General features: G+C 58.9%; 2 protein-coding genes across 5 annotated transcripts in view; both read left to right on the top strand.

Annotated features, from left to right (window-relative positions):
- Positions 1–20,788, top strand: part of LOC144366837 (adherens junction-associated protein 1-like) — a 47,124-nt gene extending 26,336 nt beyond the window's left edge. The window contains exons 2-5 of one of the 3 annotated variants that reach the window (XM_078021683.1): positions 1,472–1,582; positions 9,043–9,836; positions 19,275–19,411; positions 20,412–20,788. In XM_078021683.1, the coding sequence (XP_077877809.1) occupies positions 9,047–9,836; positions 19,275–19,411; positions 20,412–20,636 (1,152 nt within the window). In that variant the 5' untranslated portion in view covers positions 1,472–1,582; positions 9,043–9,046 and the 3' untranslated portion in view covers positions 20,637–20,788. Of the gene's footprint in view, positions 1–1,471; positions 1,583–9,042; positions 9,837–19,274; positions 19,412–20,401 lie in introns of all 3 variants that reach the window. The other 2 variants (XM_078021684.1, XM_078021682.1) reach the window with 2 other exon arrangements.
- The window catches only part of LOC144366833 (uncharacterized), a 284,013-nt gene that overhangs the window by 225,744 nt on the left and 37,394 nt on the right, over positions 1–20,875 (top strand). Inside the window, exon 1 of one of the 2 annotated variants that reach the window (XM_078021671.1) lies at positions 20,640–20,742. The exons of the other annotated variant lie outside the window; for it this stretch is intronic. The gene's annotated coding sequence lies outside the window, so the exon portion shown is untranslated. Of the gene's footprint in view, positions 1–20,639; positions 20,743–20,875 lie in introns of those variants that run through there. 2 annotated transcript variants of the gene reach the window in all.

The raw sequence follows: 20,875 nt of genomic DNA, 5'->3' as shown, positions 1-20,875 counted from the left end.
GGGGAGAGTAGCAGCCGCTTTTCCTGAGAGAACCTCAGGAGCCGCTCCCGCGAGGCGCGGGCTCCGTGCCGGGCGAGGCTCCATGTGTCCTCGGGTGTATTTTTGCTCCCCACCGTCTCTCCCTCCACCCTCGGTCCTGGGTTTGCTTTCTTGTAGTTAAATATGCATCCTTGCGGTGGCTCCTGGGTCTTTGCGCGATGGCTCAGAACCTTCTGCTGAGCGTCCTCCTGGCCAGACAGCCCTGGCCAGGGGACCCAGGCTCTGGGAGGGGCCGGGTCTCATGGTGCCCAGCTCTCCCCCAGTGCCCCCCAGGAGCCTCAGACACACTCATGCTGGGCTCCCCCGGAGCTGCTGCACCAGCCTTCCTGGGACAAGGGTCCTGCGTCTGCTGAACAGGGCCCTCCACTCCCCAGGATCCCCGGGAAGCCCCAGCCCAGAACTCTGTGGGGTTGTGCAGAACCCACGTGGCCTCAGTAGGGCCCCGAGATTCCCGTTCCAAGCTGGCTTCCCAGAGCGAAGTACCGATCAGCAGAGACGGTCCAGCCCTGATCCAAGTCTGTCTGCTTAGGGTAAGATGGAGAAGGGACAGGGCCCAACCCTGGGATGGGCCAGCTTGTGCAGGGGCAAGTCCTGGACCTTGGTCCTCACTGCCAGGAGCCCAGGAGGCGTGGTCCAGGGCTCCTGGCGGGGAGGCCCAGGTGGAGCTGGGCAGCTGCCCCAAGAGCGCAGACGCGAGAGGATGTGGGAGGTGCAGCAGACCCGGAGACCTGCACGAGGAGCTGGTGGCCTGCCCGCTGACCGCCGTGGCATTCCGTTGGGGCCATGGTGGGGTCACTGTGGCGGGGGCTCAGCTAGACACAGAAGCCAGACTCCCGACTTGGGCCCCAGAACATTGCCACCCACTGTCCTGCCCACCCACAGCTTGTCACCACTTCACTCCCCCAGAATGCTTGCGGGCACATTGCCCAGGCAACCAGAACGCCAGCGCGTTGCTATCCTTCCTCTCCTTCGAGCCCCTGCGAAGGCTGTGGAGCAGCCTCCGGCCCAGCACCCTGCAGGCTCCCTGCTCCAGCACCCAGGAAAGGGAGGGGCTCCTCCACATGTGCGGCTCCTCAGAAGGGTAGAGGGACCACAGGGTCCCGCGGGCTCTCTTAGAAAGAGCCAGGCTGCATTGTCCCAAAGACACGCTGCCACCAGGGCACAGGCATTGAGGCTGCCTTTCAGGTGGGGAAACAGAGGCACAGAGTGGTCATAGGAGCACCCGAGCTCACACAGCCGGTAGTCTTCAGTGCCAAGATGCCAAGACCTCACACCATGTGGCTTTGGAGCTGGGTCATCTGCGGGCCTCCCTCCTCTTGAGGATGAGATGACCACTCTGGCTGGTCAGGCGTGAGAGGGACAGGAGACAGCCTTGGCCCTGGGGACATTTGGAGTGGGAGAAGTCTCTGAGGTAGGGCTTTCTTCTCTGCAGGGGTTCCCTGCCCTCCTGGCTGCACCACAGAATGCCACAAACCCCCAGACAGTGACAACCGTGTCCGCAGACGTTTCCACATGTGCTCTGGAGGGTCAGAGTCACTCCTAGGTGAGAACCAGCGGTGTGTCCACAGGATGCCCTGCATTACGGCCTGCACGGGGCTATGGGGTAGTTTGCTGAGGCCTGCTGTGCCACTGGATGGGGATGTCCCCTGGGTGCTGTGCACACCCCGGGTACCTCCCAGGTACCATGCCATCACGCAGACTGCCCAGGAGTGGTCTCCCACTTCCAGGTTATGGTTTGGGTTTTGGTTTCTCTCGTAGGTCCCTCGTCCTGCAGGTAGAGATGCCCGGGATCTAGCTCCTGAGCACAGAGATCTTAGGATTCCTGGGTCCTGGACTCCGGGCCCAGATCGGAGGCCACCATGCTGGGGTCCCAGCCAGGCCGTCCATCTGTGGGTCTCACAGGGGCCTCGTCTGGCTCTGAGGGTTTGGTCTGCAGCTGTTTCCCGGCTCGTGCTCGGCAGAATGTGGGGCTTCACATGCAGAACTCAGAGCCCCTGCCTGGCCCACGGCCCCCCGAACGTGGTGTGGAGCCCTTGGCTGAGGCTCACAAGCCCGCTGGGAGCAGGGCCCCAGGGTAAGGAGCTCATCTTGGAGCAGGCCGGTTGGGACCGCTGTTCTTGTCCCTTTCAGCTGGAGCATCCTGTGACTGCCAGGGGAGGTGACAAGCCACGGCAGCACACCCTCCCACAGGTGCTGGCTCAGCTGCTGGAGTCAGGGGAGGCCCGTGCTGCCCTCAGTGTGTGCCCCGTCCCTGCCCCATGACCCCTGGCTCTGAGCTACCTCTGAAGCAGGGGAAGTCCTGGGCCTTGACCTTGGAGCAGGACTGGGCCCAGCCATCACGGGGGTGGTGCTGAGATGACCCCAGGACTTGGGGTGAGGAGGGGGAAGAGGGCCGACCCTCGGGAGGGGCCTCGGAAGGCCTCTGGCCACTCCGGAGCTTCCCATCTGCGGCCACTGTGTCACCCTGTGCCGCTGCCTCCCTGGGAGTCCCACGTGGCTTGCACATCTGGCGTGTGAGGCTGCTGTGGCTCCGTCCTGGAAGGGAGGGATGTTTTCCATCATGTTCAACGGGAGGCAGAGAGGCGCGGTGGGCGCTTACGGGACGCGGACTGACGTCAGGATGAATCAGGGAGGAGCAGCCTCGCGCTGCCTCCAGAGGAAAGTGTTTCCCTCTGAGCCAGCTGCAGGGCGGTGTCCCTGAGCAGGGCAGGGAGGTGGCTGCCCGGGCTCCCGTGGGCGGCCACCTGCGCCCTCCTGGACGGGCAGCCTGGGGACCCTCTGGCCCGGGGCAGCCGGAGCCTCCTGTGTGGAGGGGAAAGGCAGGTGCTGGGGAGTGGCATCCTGCTCTCGAGCACAGAAGTTCTGGGGCCTGGGCAGCGTGGGCTCTGAGGAGAGGGGAGGGGTGGTGGGTCCACTCCCCTCCAATCTCCGAGGCCTCGCTTCCCCTCAGGCACAGATTCCCGTCCCCGTGGAACACACCTCTCTCAGAGGTCAGCGTGGAGGGAAGAGGACGGGAGGACCCAGCTCCCCACCCAGACACTGGAGCTTGTTGGCTCGTGGCGCTGGGGTCAGTCCATGGTGGACGGCCCTGTGGCAGGACATCATGGTGAGAGCATGGGGTGGAGCCAGACCACTCAGGCCGTGGCCGGGAAGGAAGAGAGAGAGGAAGAGACTGGGGTCCTGCAGGCCCCCTCAGGCACACCCCTCACGACCCAAAGACCTCCCACCAGGCCCCACCTCTTAAGGGTCCCACCCGCTCCCAGCAGCACCAAGCTGGGGCTCAGCTCTCCCATGTGGGCCTCCGGGGTCATTCAGGTCCAGCCGTAGGAAGGCCCGCCTACCTGGAGGCTTCACTCTCCCGAAGCTTAGCATTGGGCGTGGTGGCCACCGTTCCCCGGACCTCAGAAGTCACTTCTTCATCCAGCCCCTGGACTCCAGCCTCCACCCCTTTCTGTCTCGTCTTTGCAGAGAGCACAGTCCACTGCCACCTCCAGGAGAAGGGCTCTGCACGGGCCTCGCCCTCCCAGGCCTCCACCACTTCCCTGGCCAAGTCTGGGTCAGTGAGGTGCCCTGGGGCTTGGGCTTCTCCTTGCTGACTCCCTAGGGACTTCCCAAGGCACAGGGACACTTGGGGAAGACTAAATAAGGGGAAAACTGTGCCCCTGGGCGCCACCTACTGTGGGGACAGTTCCCATCCTGCCTCCTGCCTGGCCTGGCTCTCAGTGGGGAATCACGAAGAGGCAGGAAACCCCTGTGTGTACTGTGCCAGTGGCCTGTCCCCAAGATGAGAGCAGGGGTGCTTTCCAGTGGTGCAGAGGTGACCTCCATGTAGTGGCCCAGGTGGCCTCAACAGGAAGGGGCCTTAGTGGGCAGATGCCCTGCATGGGAAGGGGTACCGAGGATGCCTCCCCCGTGGCCACCTGCCAAGCCCGTTACCCCAGGCTGATGTGGGAAAAGTGCTAGGTGAACCCCAGGAAGGCCAGGCAGGGAGCAGCTCCCCAGGACTCCACAGTCACCAAGATCCCACTGCAGAAAAGTCTGAGGAACCGTCATGGCCGAGAGCATCCCAAGGAGCCCCAGGACAGAAGGTGACGTGTCCTGGGCGGGGACCTGGGCCAGGCACAGGATGCGTGGTGGACTAGCAAGACCTGGGCAAGCTGTGTGGTTGAGCACGCGGCCCGCTGTCCTGACGTTGGCCCCCGAGCGGTGACAGGTACACAGGGACCCAGATGACCCCCAGGGGGACTGGGAGCTGAGTCCCAGGCACTCCCTGCTCTCTTCTTATTTTTGTGTAAAAATTATTCTAAGATGAAAAAGTTTGTTTAGCAAGCTCGCTGAAGTGGGTGGGGGGCAGTCCGGTGGGGTACAGGGTCCTGGGGACTGGGTAGTAGGACCAGAAGTTTCCCAGGTGAGTCCTGTGCACCAGGTGAGGGGTCCTCCTTGCCAGGTGTGGGGACTCCACAGAGGAAGACGGACTGACCGACACTTGTCTGTGCTGCGCACCATGTCCTTGAGCGTGCCTCGGGTTGTTCCTGGCTCTGCCCTGAGAACTGTCCATCCCAGGGAAGGAGAACACAGACACCTGTTGTAGTGTCCCCTGGGCAGGACCAGCACACTGGGGGTGGCAGAGTGAAGCAGCAAGCCCAGGCTTGGCTGACTCCCCAACACACAGCTCTGACCTCACAGGGGCTCAGGGCCAGGGTGTGAAGAGGCAGGGGAGCAGGAATCCACAGAGAACTGGGTGGACCGGGCCACCTGCTGCAGGGCTCTGAGGTCTCGTCCCACCTTGAAGAGTCTGAGGTGGCCCCTGGCTGCACAATCCCAGGGCTCGCCCAGCTTGGATCCTCCCTGCCCCGATGCCCCAGCATGAGAGGGACCAGCAGCCTCTAGAAGGCTCACGCTCGCCGCTAGCCACAGGTCTCCAGTAAGGTGCGACCCTGGGTACAGAGCTGACCTTGTCTCCCTTAACTGACAGTGATTTTCTTCTGTGGGGAAAACCTATGGAGGCAGCGAATTGAATCTCAGTTCTCTGGATCTTCTTAAACGATTCTTGGGAAAAGGAAATTTCAATAAAAAAGGAAGCAGGACTGTTGTACACTAGAGATGGGCAGCTCCCCCTGGGCACGGGGTGCCTGCCGGTGTCATTCTTCATTTGAAAAGTGTCCATCAGAGGCTGCCAGGCGAGCCCACCCTGGCCGGGCCCTGCAGGGCGTGGCCTGGTGCTGCCCTTGAGCAGGAAGGGGGTCCTTCTCCTTCCTGGAGTCCCAGGGAGCACTGCGGGAAGGAGCCTGCAGGTCCAGGCTGCCCGTGGTGGCCGTGTCTGAAGGTCAGGGAGGCCGGGCTGGCCTCCCTCTCACCTGCCGACCAGGGTCCAGGGTCGACACGTGTCCACCTTGGCCCCTCAGCACCCCTGCACACACCCCTCCTCTGCCCGTTGCCTTTCTTGGTATTGGGTTTTGATGGACGTGTGTCACGTGGACCCTAGGAAGCAGTCAGGCCAGCGGTCTGAGGATGCTCTTAGGGATACACAGCCACCGCATCAATCCCAGTGGCTCCCGTCCTCCCCACCCTCAGCCACAGCCTACTTCCTGTCTGGATTTGCCTGTTCTGAACGTTCTGCACGGAGCAACCAGCCGACGCGCAGCAATGTGGGTTCACCAAGGGCAGTATTTTCAGGGTCCATCCTTGTCCCTGGCCAAGTCTTTCTGCCCTATCCATGTCTGGACAATGTTTTGTTGTACCTACTGTGCGCTTGGATGGGCACTGGGGCAGCTTTCTCTCTGGGTCACTGAGGTGCTGCCTTGGACATCCGTGGGCCTCTGGGAGTGGAGCTGCTGGGCAGCGCTAACTCCTTTCCAGGACTCACCCAGCTGCTTCCCGCCGCCCGCATGCATTCCCACTGCCATGACGGGCTCACCCCCTGCAGCACTGACCACTGTCCACCTTCTGCTGGGTGCTCTCCTTGTGGGTGTGAGGCCGTGACATGTTCTTAAGGGGTCTGTGGATGGTCCGGAGTTTGGGGAAGCTGACCCCACCTCTGCCTGCCTCTGGGGCCACTACAGAGGGCAGCCGTGCTTCGGGGCCTCCCTCCTGGGGTGTGGGTGTCCCCCACCTCTCGGTGCCTGGCTGACAGCGCCATGGTCCCTCCCTGGGTGAGCCCCTCCAAGCCTCCGAGACGGCTTCCTCATGAAGTGAGAGCAGCCGGGGGCGTCCAGCCCTGCGCAGGTCAGAGAGCATCCTGGGCTTCGGCCTGGTTCAGAGCTGGCTGGGGGCCACAGGGAAGTGGCATGGGGCCGCTCAGGGTCCTTGGAGGGCACTCTCCAGACCAAGAAATTCCTGGTAGCACTCAGGGCCAGGCTGGGCCCGGGGCCAGGCAGAGTCCGGGGCCTTTGGCCCCTGTACAGGGCCCCTGGTGCCTCTGCGCAGGCCACGCCATCAGCCTGGGCCTTCCTGGGGGAGCAGGTCCCTGCGGGGCTTCCTGGATGCCGGGGAGGGGGAGGCTGGGTCCTGACTCGCCCACCAGCCCTCTATTTTCCCTCTGAACAAATGTGTCACTTTAAAAAGAAGCTGGACTTGGGGAGAAGCGAATCCACCTCCCCTGCCACGTGGCCATGGCTGGTTTTCTGCATAAGAGCTGGGTGTCTAGGAAATGAGGGGTTTCTATGGTAACCAATTACAGCCCGTGATTGGTGAAAAATCACAGAAATATCCTGTGTGTGAAGTTATGCCGGGGAGGCAGGCCCAGGCTGAGGTGCTGTGGTTTTAATTTCCTGGGGCGATATTTCTCCAAGCCTGGATGGCGGCAGGTGTGCCCTTGCTCGCTCTTAGTGCAGCTTGCTGGGTAGGGCCTGGGGGCCTGGGGGCCTGGGGCCTGGTAAGACCTCGTGAGTCCTAGTGGGGCCTGGGGGAGGGTCTCATGGCTTCCTGTGGGGCCTGGTGGGGCCCAGCACCTACTCCAAGCAGAATCTCATTCCCCTGGGGCCAGACTCCTACCCAGCTGCAGGGGAGAAAGCTGTGTTTTCCACCATCTCCCACCCTCGCTAGGTCGCCAGCAGCCCCAGAGGAGCTGCCTTCAGCACGTGCGGGGGCTTTCACACTGACCTAGATGTCCCCGTGCAGTGATGATGGCCCTGGTCCCTGCACCAAGCTCGGCTGCTTGTGCAGGGAAATTGCACAACACAGCAACCCAGGGCGGAGGTATTAGCATAATGAACACTTCCTAATTTCTGGAGCAAAGCACTTTGATTCTGATTAAGAAACTAGGGCCTTATTATTTGGGGATTAGCCCTTTTTGATAATTAATGCTCATTAATGTGAGGTTCTTTCTCTCAACATCTCAATGACCCCTGGGGACCAGCTCATTCCCAAGTGCCAGGAGGCCTCGGCCCCGGAGAGTTGTGCACACACTGGGACCTAGTTACAGTTGCACACACTGTCACACTCCCAGACACGCCTTGCACACTCACTGATATGCAGGCACACCAGAGAGTCTCACACGTGGGCATGTGCAGGTGCCCATGGGCAGATGCAGGGGCACACGGGGCACAACAGCGCATTCCCGTCTCACACGGACACACAGGCACGGTGTGCGTGAGGCTGACTCACATCTGCGGACACACAGCCACACGCATCTTCACACCCACACATGCTGACACACACACACTGCACACAGTCTCTTCCTCGCGACAGGACACACACAGGATTGTCGAAGTCACACCCAGCACACACACTGACACATGCATGCACACGCTGCTGCACACTGGTGTGTGTGCACACTCGACAGGGTGCTCACACTCACCCCAATCCCGTCCTTTTTAAAGTCACATGACACCTATAAGGAAAAGTGGCCTGCGTGTCCCGGAGGCTCCGCCGCCCTGCCCACCCCCACCACAGCAGCATGGAGTTTTGGGATTCATTTTAACTTTCAGACCTGAGGTTGTGACAAGAGCTGAGTTTGAATGGCACCTGTAATCAGTCCTCAGTTATCCGTGCCGTGGGAGAGGGCACGTGGGCCCGCGTCCCCCAGCCTGCCATGTGGTTCTGTGCTGTGCTCCGGATGTTCCCGTGACGCTCCAGCGTCCACCTTCCTGGAGATGGCTCCAGGCCTGGGCTCTCTGTGGAGTGCTCCACGGGCCGTGGACACCACGCTTCCCCGGGGCTCCGGCCTCCGCAGCTCAGCCTCCCCCAGGCTGTGCAGGGTTTGGCCTTTCTCCAGCTCCTGGGGCTGAGGAGGTGGACAGAGGGCTTCAAGGCCACCTGCACCCGGGACAAACAGGTGGGAATGTCAGCAGGACCACACTTCGGCATCAGTGAACCCCCAGCTTATCTGGAGCAGGTCTCAGGTCCCTCCGACCTCGGCAGAGGCCCAGCCCGGGCGGCTGGCGTCCAGGGAGGAAGGCCCTGGCAGCTCTAAGACAGTCACATTCACCTCAGGGGCCACAGCAGGGGCCATGGCAGGGGCCAGGGCCGGGGCCAGGGGCCTTGCAGAGTGCATGCAGGTGGTGCTCAGGGGCCACCGACTGTTTGCTCCTTGCCCGAGTCAGACCTCGTCCCACCAGGCCTTGGGAGAGCCGATGGCCAATGGCCGTGAGCCTCTTGTGCTTCCTAGAGGAGAGCACCTGGGCCTGGAGTCCGGCCGGAGGCTGGCCAGTCCCACGGTTCTCAGTCTGTGTCCTCTTGGTGCCTCCTGTCATTATGGGCATAAGAAGGGGACTGGCAGGTCATCACATCGGGGATGATGGGGTCCGTTGGTCTTGGTCCTGCTCCCAGGAGATGGGCCTTGTGGTTGTCAGCTGGCTGGGGGCAGCCTCTGGGGACCTGGAGGGCATGGTCTTCTCAAGGTGGAGAGGGAGATGCTCCAGTGACCCTCAGAGGGAGGGGTTTGCCCTTGAGGCTGAGCTCCTCCTGCAAGAGAAGACTGGCCTTGTCCTGATGGAGGGTGATGACCTGGCCCCGCAGAGCCCTGCCCGCCTTGCTGACCACTCTCCTCTCTCTCCTTCGCAGCTCCATGTCCATCCGCTGGCCGGGCCGCTCCCTTGGAAGCCATGCTTGGATCCTGATAGCCATGCTGCAGCTTGCTGTGGATTTCCCGTCCTGTGAGTCCCTGGGCCCAGGCCCCGAGTTCCGCCTCCTGCCCCGACCACCGCAGAGGCCCCCGCGGCTGTGGAGCCTGAGGAGTGGACAGCCGTCTCGGCTCCCTGCCCCTGTGTGGAGCCCTCGGGCGCCCCGGGCGGAGCGGGCCCATGGGCAGATGCCCCGTGCCAGGAGAGCCCACAGGCCCAGAGACCAGGTGGCCTCCCTCGTGCCCAGAGGGGGTCTCGCCAAGCCCCCAGCTGCTGCCAAATCCAGCCCGTCCCTCACTTCCTCCTCCTCGTCCTCATCCTCCGCGGTGGCCGGAGGGGCCCCCGAGCACCAGAGTCTCCTGCGGCGGGGGAAGAGGCACGTGCAGGACACTGGTCTCAGTGGCTTCGACTTCAGGGGCAGCAGGCCCACGACAGAGACAGAGTTCATCGCCTGGGGGCCCACGGGGGACGAGGAGGCCCCGGAGGCCAACACTTTCCCGGGTGTGTTTGGCCCCACCACGGTCCCCATCTTACAAACACGGAAGACGACTGTGGCCACCACCACCATCGCTGCCATCATGGCCACCTCCATCTCGCTGCAGACCGAGGGGGTCACTGCCTCCCCGGATCCCCGGAGAAGGATCCCCGCTGGGGCTAGCACAACGGAGCCTTCTCCCAGGCCCAGCAACAACGGGAAAGACAGCAAGCCCCCCCGGATTCTGGGGGAGACCTCAGGTAGGCGGCCACCACGGAGCTCTGGGTCTGTCTGGGGGCTGGGACGTGTGCGGCTTGGGAGGGAGGGACTCCGAGGTGTGCAGGGCGGTTCACGGGGGCCAGACTGAAAAGGAAGAGGCCAGGGGTCAGGCGCAGGATCGCAGGGAGAGATGGCGTCCCGTGTCGGGACACCCAGGCAGTCAGCAGGACTGGGGAAGCAGGTGGACGTGAAAAGGGGGCCTCCCTCCTTCCCATCCACCTGGGAGTGGATGCGGACACTGGTACTGCCGGAGCAAGGCCTGGACGGAGTCCTGAGAAACCTCCAAGGCCCCAGAGAGGCCCCGCCAGGGGAGCTGGTCCCGGACCAGGAGTGGCCTTATCAGCGGCCAGGCCAGGCCGTAGGAAGAGCCCAGTGCTGGCAACTGAAGCTCTGCGGACAGGCGGCGGGTGGAGGCTTCCCGGGGACGGCTGAGTGCCTGTCCCTGCCCCAGCAGCTGGTGCCCCGACTCCTTGGCCTCTGATGACAGGCTGTGGCCCAGTGGCACCCGGAGTCGCAGCCCCCCCACTTCCTGCAGCAGCTGTGGGAGGCGTCGGCTGTGGGGGGAAGGGCTCCTCCACACCCAGGTCTGGGCGCCACCAACCCCGCCTGGGGCTCCTCGGGATCCAGGGGCAGGAGAAGTGCTGCGGAGAGCTCCCTGATGCGGAGGGGCCTGGACGGGTCCTGCGAGGTTCCCTGACCTTGGCCAGGCAGGCAGCCGGCAGCTGGGGACAGGTTTTTGTGGGGTGGCCGGTGTTGGCCCTTCAGCTCACCATTTTCCTCCTCCCTTCACTGGACAAGACGGTGTGTGCCTCGTGTCACCCCTGGACAGCAGCTTGTCCAGGGAGCCGGAGCCCCATGCCAGGCCAAGGCCAGGAGCCGGCAGCTCCCTGGAGGGCCCGGGGCCTGCCTCAGCCACCCCAGCATGGCGCCCGTAGCTCTGGTCAGGGGCTCTGAGAGTCTGACCTCAGTAGACTCAGCAGGTGCCCTCCGTCGCCTCCTCTGAAGACCCACTTGCTGTGTAGCCGTGGAAGTGGAATCAGGTTCCGTTTACCCCTAATTACATCCGTGATTACTCAAGTTAACGCCCAGGGCGGCATCACAGGGCTCAGCAAACCCGTCCACAGCCCACTGGCTGCTGCTAATCCAGCGACAGATGCTTATCTCGGGAAAGATTTGTGCCTCTTCATAATATAATCTGGTGCTAGATTAATTTGTTTAGCAAAGCAAATTTAAAAGGGGGAAAATGTGTGTGTTTGCTTCTAATGTAGAGAAATGTTGATTCTGGAAAACGCTGCCGGCCGGCAGGGAAGGGAACGGGCCCCCATCAGCGGCTGAGCAGCTTCACCAAGTCAAGGCGAAGGGAAGGGGGTGAAGAGGAAAGGCTGAGATGATCTCCTAACTGGGCTCATCACAGCACAGCTGGTCGTACCTAATTGAATTAGACCCCAGCCGGAGTAATTCAAGTTAGACCCTGGGAAGGACTGGCTGATGACTCTGAAGTGAGCTATTTTCTTGGACTCCGGAGGGCCGGCGGTGTCATCTCCTTCTCTGTATGAGCTTCTGAGTGGGAGGGTGGCAGGAAAGACCCCTGCAGACCCCTGCAGACCCCTCCTGCCTCAGCAGTCACCAGGGTCGGCCTGGCCCCACACGGGGTGGAGCTGGCCGCTGCTCACACTTCTCGGACCTGCGCAGCAGGTACCTGTGGGCTCCCGGGCTGCGCTCTGGGAAGCTGCATGGCCCCTGCTGGGTGGCTGCAGCATCTGGGGGGAGTCTGGGCTCCACGGAACGTCACTCTGTGACCCTGGGCAGGGTCTCGATGTCCTTGTCCTCACCAGCAAACCCAGAGCCTGCAAGGCTCTCCTCTGGACAGTGGCTGCGAGGATTCAGCAGGTCACTGCTGAGCGTCAGCTGCTTTCACGCAGCCAGAGAGGCTCGGAGGACAGTGCCGCAGCTGTCAAAGGCAGAACCGGCCACCAGGGATTGAGAGTCTTGTCACCTAGTCACACCCAGCCTTGCCACTGCTCCTGGGGACACCTTGAACCCAGGCTTCGGCCTAGGACATGACCCCAGCACCCCAAGATGGCCCACTATCCAGGACAGGTCTCTGAGATCAGGGCTGGGGATCCATGGGGTCTACTCCTGCTTCTGTGGACAGACGTAGAGGGACGGGCAGGTCCCACTGCTGCTGCCTGGAGGACAGGCACTCCTGGGGACAGATGGGGGGGAGGGTGACCTAGGGCACTGTGAGATCCCGCAGAACCAAGGCTCCAAGGAAAGCCCCTCCCTCAGGAATCACCCTGCAGGTGAAATAACTGGGACATTTCTCCAGATTTTAGGATAATGGTTAAGCCCCTCGCTGCCCGGCTTCGTAGTCCTCATATTAGCTGTGTGACCTGGGCAACCTGCTTGTCTGCTCTGTGCCTCAGTTGGACAGTAGCGTTGACCATCTCCTAACATTGTCATCAAAGGTTAAAGGAGACAGTGCACGTCATGTGCTGACCTTCTGGCGCACGGGGGTTGCTCAATAAGTGTTGGCTGCTGTTAATATGAGCAGAAGGATGGTGATGGTGGTGGTGATGGTGATGTTGGTGATGATGGCGATGATGGTGACCACAGTGATGATGATGGTGGTGATGGTGGTGATGATAGTGGTGGTGTTGGTAGTGGTGTTGGTGGTGGTAATGATGGTGCTATAATACTAATAATTATGATGATGGTGGTGGTGATGGTGATGGTGGTGGTGATGGTAATGTTGGTAATGATGACAATGATGGTGACCACAGTGATGATGGTGGTGGTGATGGTGATGATGATAGTGGTGGTGTTGGTGGTGGTAATGATTTATAATACTAGTAATTATGATGATGGTGGTGGTGATGGTGATGGTGGTGGTGATGGTGATGATGATGATGGTGGTGGTGATGGTGATGGTGGTGGTGATGGTAATGCTATAATACTAGTAATTATGATGATGGTGGTGGTGATGTCACATAATGATGGTGGTGATGGTGGTAGTGATGGTGACGATGATGGTGGTGATGGTGGTGGTGATGGTGGCACTGATGATGATGATGGTAGTAGTGTTGGTAGTGGTGCTCGTGGTGGTGATGATAATGCTATAATTCTAGAAATTATAATGATGGTGGTAGTGATGGTGGTGGTGATAGTGGTGGTGAGGGTGGTGGTGAGGGTGGTGTTGATGATGGTGGTGATGGTGGTAGTGATGGTGGTGATATTGGTGGTGATGGTGGTGGTGATGGTGGTGATGGTGGTGGTGTTGGTAGTGATGGTGATAATGATGGTGGTGATGGTGGTGATGGTGATGGTGGTGTTGGTAGTGATAATGATGAAAATGATGATAGTGATGGTGATAATGATGGTGGTGAGGGTGGTGGTGAGGGTGGTGGTGATGGTGGTGATGGTGATGGTGGTGTTGGTAGTGATGGTGATAATGATGATGATAATGATGGTGGTGAGGGTGGTGGTGAGGGTGGTGATGTTGGTGTTGGTGTTGGTAGTGATGGTGATAATGATGGTGTGAGGGTGGTGTTGGTAGTGATGGTGATAATGATGGTGGTGAGGGTGGTGGTGATGGTGGTGGTGATGGTGGTGATGTTGGTGTTGGTGTTGGTAGTGATGGTGATAATGATGGTGGTGAGGGTGGTGTTGGTAGTGATGGTGATAATGATGGTGGTGAGGGTGGTGTTGGTAGTGATGGTGATAATGATGGTGATAATGATGGTGGTGATGGTGGTGGTGAGGGTGGTGGTGAGGGTGGTGGTGAGGGTGGTGGTGAGGGTGGTGGTGATGGTGGTGGTGATGTTGGTGGTGATGGTGGTAGTGATAGTGGTGATGTTGGTGGTGGTGTTGGTAGTGATGGTGATAATGATGGTGGTGAGGGTGGTGGTGATGGTGGTGGTGATGGTGGTGATGTTGGTGGTGGTGTTGGTAGTGATGGTGATAATGATGGTGGTGAGGGTGGTGTTGGTAGTGATGGTGATAATGATGGTGGTGAGGGTGGTGTTGGTAGTGATGGTGATAATGATGGTGGTGAGGGTGGTGGTGAGGGTGGTGGTGATGGTGGTGGTGATGTTGGTGGTGATGGTGGTAGTGATAGTGGTGATGTTGGTGGTGGTGTTGGTAGTGATGGTGATAATAATGGTGATAATGATGGTGGTGAGGGTGGTGGTGATGGTGGTGATGGTGATGGTGGTGTTGGTAGTGATGGTGATAATGATGGTGATAATGACGGTGGTGAGGGTGGTGGTGATGATAACGATGATGTCAGTTGCTATTAATGTGCTGATCTTCTGCTACCAGCTTTGACAGATCATTTCACAGGTCCCAAGGCCTGTCTCTGACCTTGGTGCTTCTTGCAGAGGTGTAGCTAGAGCTCTAGCTGGGAGCTGCTTGGGATGGAAAATCACCTGGCGTGGATTCGCAGAGGCACGCAGCTCAGCCTCTCTTAAGTGCTGGCAGAGGATGGACGTCAGATGGGTCAGAAGTTCGCCTGAGGCTCTATCAGGAGGCCCCAGTGTGACCCGTCTGCCTGTGTCAGCCTCTTGCCTGTCATACGCTGAGTTTGGAGTCACAGTGTCTGGTAGGAGAGAGCCAGAGGGCAGTTCCTTGAGTGCTGGTCTTAAAGCTCATGGAGAGTGTGTGCGTGTCAAGGCGCCTGGTTCTGGTTACTGGACAGGCCACGGCAAGGAAGCCTGGCCCTGGCCTGTGCTTAGCAAGGTCAGTGCTCGGGAAGGATCCCGGACCCTGCCTGCTGGCACCTGCCCTGGGCCTCCCTGGCCTGCTCAGGTGAATCTCGACTTCCCCAGCTGAGCAAGCTTGGGTCTCTCGGGAGGTGCACCACCCACGAGGGGCCATGCAGCCCTGCAGGTCCCCAGTGTCATTCAAGGCTTGTCTCCATTTAATCAGTCCTGTCCATGACATCAGCAGCTCAAGGTCGCAGCGGCTCAGATGTCACCAGAGCCCTGCCTGGTAATTTTTACATTGCAATTCACTCAGGCGTTTCCCCAAGGCCAGTTGGAAAGTTGCTTTGTCTGTGTCACCAGGGGGCCTTCAGTGTCCTTTAGGCATGTGAGCAGGGAGGCTGGCCTTACTTCCTCTGCACCTTGATGGCCAGCTGACCTGAGCAGCGGTGGGTGCCAGCCAACCCTGGGAGCGAGTCCGTGACAGTGAAATACCTCCTAAATGCCAGAGTCGGAGTGGAAGGGAATCCACGCAGAGCAGCAGGGAGAAGCGAGCTCCTTTCCCTTCCGTCGAAAGCCTTGGTGGCAGCTTAAATGCTGAACCCCTTTTAATTAAGTTGCTGGGTGTTTGCTACCAGGAAAGTGAATCTCTCCTGAATTTAAAGATATTTGAAGCAAATGACTCATGAACTTCAAAAGTTTTGAGTAGCTTAATTGGGGTAAGAGCATCACAGAACAAATGAGCGGCTGGAGTTCCTGCAGCACCCTGAACTTGGCAGACACCGAGGCCGGTCTTTAGAGTCTTAATTGGGACTGTCTCAGAAGCAGGGGTGGCCTGGCACATCCTGAGAGCCACGGTTCTGGCTGGTGACCAAGGACACACTGAGCACAATCGCAGGTGGAGACGGGTGCCAGCCGCCAGCCCTTGGGGCTGTGTGGCCCTTAGGGAACTCCCTGTGCTTCTGCTGAGCGAAGCCGGTTCACACCAAGTGGACCCGTGAAGTCCGCCCTGACTCTGCCTGGAGACTCCTCTTCCTTTCATTCCCATTCCCCACATGCTGCTCTGGCTTAGTGCAGTTAGTGCCTCTTAAGCGTTTTTGATCCCCAGGGCCTCGTCCTTCTCCGCAGAGCGGCAGAGACAGGGCCAGTTCTTCAGGGCCCGGGAAGGCCACTCTCCGGTGCTCCCTTCCCTTGCCAGGTTCTCAAATGCTGCTGCTGCCTGGGGTATGGGGCAGGGAGGGGCCTCTGTGACACCCCCTCTAGGCTCTGGTCTCCTCTAAGGGACTGTGGGGTCACTGGCCGAGCAGGTGGGGAGGAGCCGTGCCAGTGCTCCTGTGGAACATGTCTTCCCTGGCCTTGTGTATGGGACACACAGTGCTGGATGACAGAGCTGTCTGACGTTCTGTGGATTGAATTTATGATTTCATCTGCGTGCAGGGGAACAATCCTGAGCGCTGAGATTGAACATTAGACAGAACACCATTTTTAGAATTTTTATTTGACTGTGTTAAAAGGACCAGTTTTAGAATTTCTGGCTTCTTGATCAATTATGCAATGAACCGCCAACTTTATACTTAGTCGGTGCTAAAGTGCCCGCCCGGGTAGGAGGGCGAGCTGCTGGGGGCATGGGGCCCCTCCATCTCTTCAAGGGGTTTAGACGCTTATTTGGCCAAGTAAGATAGATGAGGACGCATCCCTACCGAGAGAGCCGACGAGCAAGGACAGTGCGGGAAATGTCACGAAGCCAGTGTCATCGATTGTCCAATTTTTCCGGCAGCGGTAGTCAGAGGAAGAAGGGTCTGCTGTGGGTGGCAGGGGCCAGACCAAGCCTCCAGGGGCCAAGTTCTGATGGAAGGGGTGGGTGGCCCAGGGAGAGATGCTGTGCAGAGGTGGCAGGCAGGTGGGCAGAGTGGGCAGAGCCTCCACAAGCCTGGATCCTGCGAGGAGCTGAGTTGGGCTTCAGCCCTGGAACCCAGTGTCCTGGCCCCAGAGGCTGGAGAAGACCACCTGGAAGTCCCTTTCCCAGCCCTGAACTGATGTAAGGCTGGGTGGCCCCTGGATGCCATCTGTGGACAGCTAGGGAAGTGGCCTGCACAGGCCCCTCCTCATTCTCTTCTCATTACAAGGTGAATGCCGGGGGCAGGGTGGCCCTCCCAGGTCGGCCCTCCTCATGTCCAGGGCAGGCCGTCCTGGGGGCCTGACAGTGAGCTCAGTGGTTGGCAGGAAATGCTCTGGACTGGACTTTAGAGCTGCCATTTGGGGTGATGAGTAATCTTTCCTTAGGGGTCACCCCTGTCCCAAGCCCCCAGGAGTGGCCTGCCTAGTGACGTGCAGTTGGAAAGGGGCCAACGGGCACGCTCCCGCAAAAGACGCACCGCCCTCACCTTGCAGCAGGTGAGCTCCCGGTGACGCTGGAGGCCTCCCCGCCAGCTGCAGCCGTCCAGGTCCAAGACTCCACCAAAGTCACATCAGACACTCGGGTGGTGGACTGAGGAGCCCTGGGCAGGTGCGAGGCCTCTGCTCTGCATGTGGGTCAGTGAGTCTCTGTCCTGCAGCCTGCTGCAAGGCTGTGAGGATCAGCGTCACAGAGAGGGAAGCTTTTCTTTCCAGAAGTTTCTCTCTGCAGGGGGAAGCTGCAGTTTTCCTGGGGACAGAGGCTCAGACTTGGCCATGGAGATCCTGCAGGGGGGGCGACTGGTGCAGGTGAGAGCGCCTGCCCGGCCCACTGCACCCCCAGGCTCCCCACCGTGGCTGGCCAGCGCTTGTCCTTGGCTGTGACCTCATGGGGCCTCGGCCTCCTGGACAGCATGGTTGGGAGGTGGTTTCTCTCACGGGTTGTTCTGAGCCTGGATCAGGTCGACTGTGGGAAGGGCGGATGCCATCGTGAGCATAAGGAGATGCTGATGGAGTCAAAGGCCCAAGGTCACCTGCAGCCACCTGGCCTGGACTGCGTTGGGGAGATGGTGCCTGAGCAGGGGATGTGCCACTAGGTTTCTGTGTCCTTCGTACCCTTGAGGAGTCACCCTCGGTGAATGGCTACCCACTGCTCTCTTGAACTAATCCTGAGAGTGACAGATGGAAGGCCTCACCTCTCCTTGAACTCATCCTGAGAGTGACAGATGGAAGGCCTGAATTAGGCTGAGGAAGGCGAGGCTCCTGGGGAAGAAGCCAAGGTCGGGCTGCACAGGCCCAGGCCTGTTCCCAGAGTGGCTGAGGTGGGCGGAGCAGGTGGAGGTGGTCCGGTTGGATGAGTGGGCACGGGTTGGATGAGTGGGCATGTGGTTCCTCCTGGAGCCTTCACCCAGCTGGACGGTGTTCCTTCCTGCCAGTCACGTGCTGTTCCTCTACAAATGTCGTGGTGTTAAGCTTGTTATTTGATGCTGGGGATTAAACCAGAGCCCCACATCTGTGAAGCACGTGCTGTCACGGAGCTCCCCCAGCCCCTCACCATTGAGTGCTGTTGAACTTCTATGATCTCTATTCATTGAGGCACTGGGTGAGCAGAAATGGCCTTTCTTGTCTTGTGGACAGGCCACAGGCAGTGTTGGTTATGGGGACAGTCACACCCAGTGCACTCTTGGTGCAGAATTCTTAAACATTTGGATTTGCATTTTGCTTGCAGTTCTGTAGTAAGAACCTGTTTCATTTGACGGTAGTTTTTTAAATCTCAGGAGTTCAGGTCAGGAGCTGGGCGCAGTGGTGCACACCTGTAATCCCAGTGACACTCAGAAGGCTGAGATAGGAGGATTGCAAGTTCCAGGCCAGCCTCAGCAACTTAGTGAGGCCCTAAGCAACCTTGTGCCTTCCTCAGTGCTGTCAAGAGGAGGAGGAGGGCCACCTTCATCAGGGTGGCCAGAGGTGGCCTCTAGGCAGGGGCAGTGTGAGTGAGATCCTGAAGGAAGAGGAGCAGAGGGGCAGGACTGGGAGAACCATCCAGGCTGGTGCGTGCCCCAGGTGCAGTGTGCCCTCGTGCACAGGCCATGTGAGGACAGTGCAGTAAGTGGGGTCAGGCACGGTGTGTGTGTGTGTGTGTGTGTGTGTGTGAGTGATAATGATATTGTGGGGGGAAGATCCTGCAGATGTCTTTGTTTAATTCAGAGAGCAATGGCCATTGAGAGGTTGTGCCCCGGAGCCTTGATTTGCTGAGGATCAAACCCAGTGCCTCACACATGCCGGGCAAGCGCTCTGCTCTAGAGCCCCAGCCCTGGCTTGTGTTTTTGAAGCTCTTCTGGAGGAGGGATTGCCGGTGGCCAAGAGCAGGGCACGTGGCTAGAAGGGAGGAGACCACCCCAGCACTGAAGGCCATCAGGGAGGTGAGAAAGCACTCTAGGAGCCACCAATTCAGGAGACGCTGCCACTTAGGCCAGAAGGTGTTCCCAGGAGAGGGAAGTGGTGTCGCTGCCAGGGCAGCTGAGTGGTCTAGGAGGGTGAGGACAGGCGTCTCCCTTGATGGTAAACAGGCATGGACACGGGAGCTGGCCTGGGCAGAGGGCCAAGAGTTTTCAGGCACTTAAGTTTTAATGTAAGTAATATCCTGGTTTCCCCCCCACTACGTTTAAGGTAGATGTTCTGTTTAATTTTTGTGCATACCATTGAATAAATGTCGTCCTAGAAGTCACACCAGCTGGGGGTGGTGAAGCCAAAATGTCATTCCCTAAACCCAGAGCCACACGAAAGACAGCATGCTGGCAGGTGCTCAGTCCATTTCCTGTCTCCTAGGATACGGCCTGCGCTGCCACAGGGCCATCATTACCATCTGCCGGCTCATTGGCATCAAGGACATGTATGCCAAGGTCTCTGGGTCCGTCAACATGCTCAACCTCACCCGGGGCCTCTTCCATGGGCTCTCCCGCCAGGTAACCTTCCCTGGGGTTTGAGCAGGTCTGGCTGTGCTGCAGACCAAGGTGCTGAGGGTCTCCTAGGGGCTCCCACGGCCACCTGCTGCAGTGACCCCAGGGCTCTGCTGCCCAACCAGAGCTAATCTTGTTTCTCAACATCACCTCACCGAGTCTTTTTGAACCAAATCTCAGGTCCCATTTTATTTCATTCGTAAATATTTCAGTGTATTTCTAAAGGATTAGAATCAGAAATCTGAGAAGTGGTTTCTGATTCTGATCCTTTAGAGGATGTAAAGGATCCATTTACTTCTATGGTAGAGCGCTTGCTAGGAACACTTAAGGCCCAGGTTTGATCCCCAGCACTGGGGAAAAAAAATGTCATGGTACCCTTACCATTCCTAAATATCATGACTCAGTATTATCAAGTATCGAATCTGTTCATTCAAATCTATCCATTCGTCCGATTTAAAAACATTTTTTTTTACACAGTTTGATTCAATCTTGTTGATTTGATTCAATCCAGTTGAGAAGATGTCAGCACTTCTAAAGTTTCTCCTGTGTCTTTTAAGTCTCTCTTGGTCTGTCCCTCGCCCTTCCCCCCTTGCTGCTGTTGTGTTGAAGAAGTCAGGTGTTTTGTCCCATGGTGTTTCCAGGGTTGAGCACCCGTGGGGTCCTTGATGTCCTTTCCCCCCTGGACCTCCTGTGATTTGGTTGTTAGATCTCAGGGCTCCACAAGGTTCAGGCTTGGTGCTTGGCCCAGCAGGCACGTGCTTAGGGAGTTTGGAAGGCGAGGCCTGGCGTACCCCAGTTTGGGGTGGGAAGGTGGGCTGAGGCATCCCCCTGTGACAGCCACTGTGGTTTAACCACCCAGAATCAGCTGGCACTGCTCTTTTCCCCCAAGCTCTCTGGTGGGTACTGCACCCCCACCCCCACCCCACCCTGTGGTGGTGCCTCTCACTCCTATAGCCACAGGGACCCTCGGAGACCTAACTGCTGTTCTCACTTTAGTCTTGCCCAGGAAACCCACCAACAGCTGGCCGACAAGAAGGGTCTCCATGTGGTGGAATTCCGGGAGGAATGTGGCCCCCTGCCCATCCTGGTCGCCTCCCCCCGGGGGGCCTTGAGGAAGGATCCTGAGCCAGAAGAGGAGGTTCCCGACATCAGACTGGACTGGGAAGAGGTGAAGGCTGCACAGGGAATGAAGCGCTCTATTTGGTCAGGTCTCAAGAGGGCCTCCACCTGACCTTCCTGCCACCTGGCTCCCCCACTGCAACACCCTGCCTGCTGCCCTAGGCGCCTGGGACTCCCCCGTCACATCTTGCTGTGTCACCTCTTTTTTCTTTTTTGAGGTAATTTCAACCTTCTTTTTTTACAAATAAATAATTCTAGTTTTGATTTATTGATCACGTGATCTGTGCCAGGCAGTGTGACAGGGACATTATGTACTGACCTCAGTTCAAGACTACTTTAAATACTCCATGA

This window comes from Ictidomys tridecemlineatus, chromosome 9, assembly GCF_052094955.1.
Source record: "Ictidomys tridecemlineatus isolate mIctTri1 chromosome 9, mIctTri1.hap1, whole genome shotgun sequence".
Classification (NCBI taxonomy): Eukaryota; Metazoa; Chordata; class Mammalia; order Rodentia; family Sciuridae; genus Ictidomys; species Ictidomys tridecemlineatus.
The sequence above is the reverse complement of the archived record's forward strand: the minus strand, read 5'-3'. Positions and strand labels throughout refer to the sequence as shown.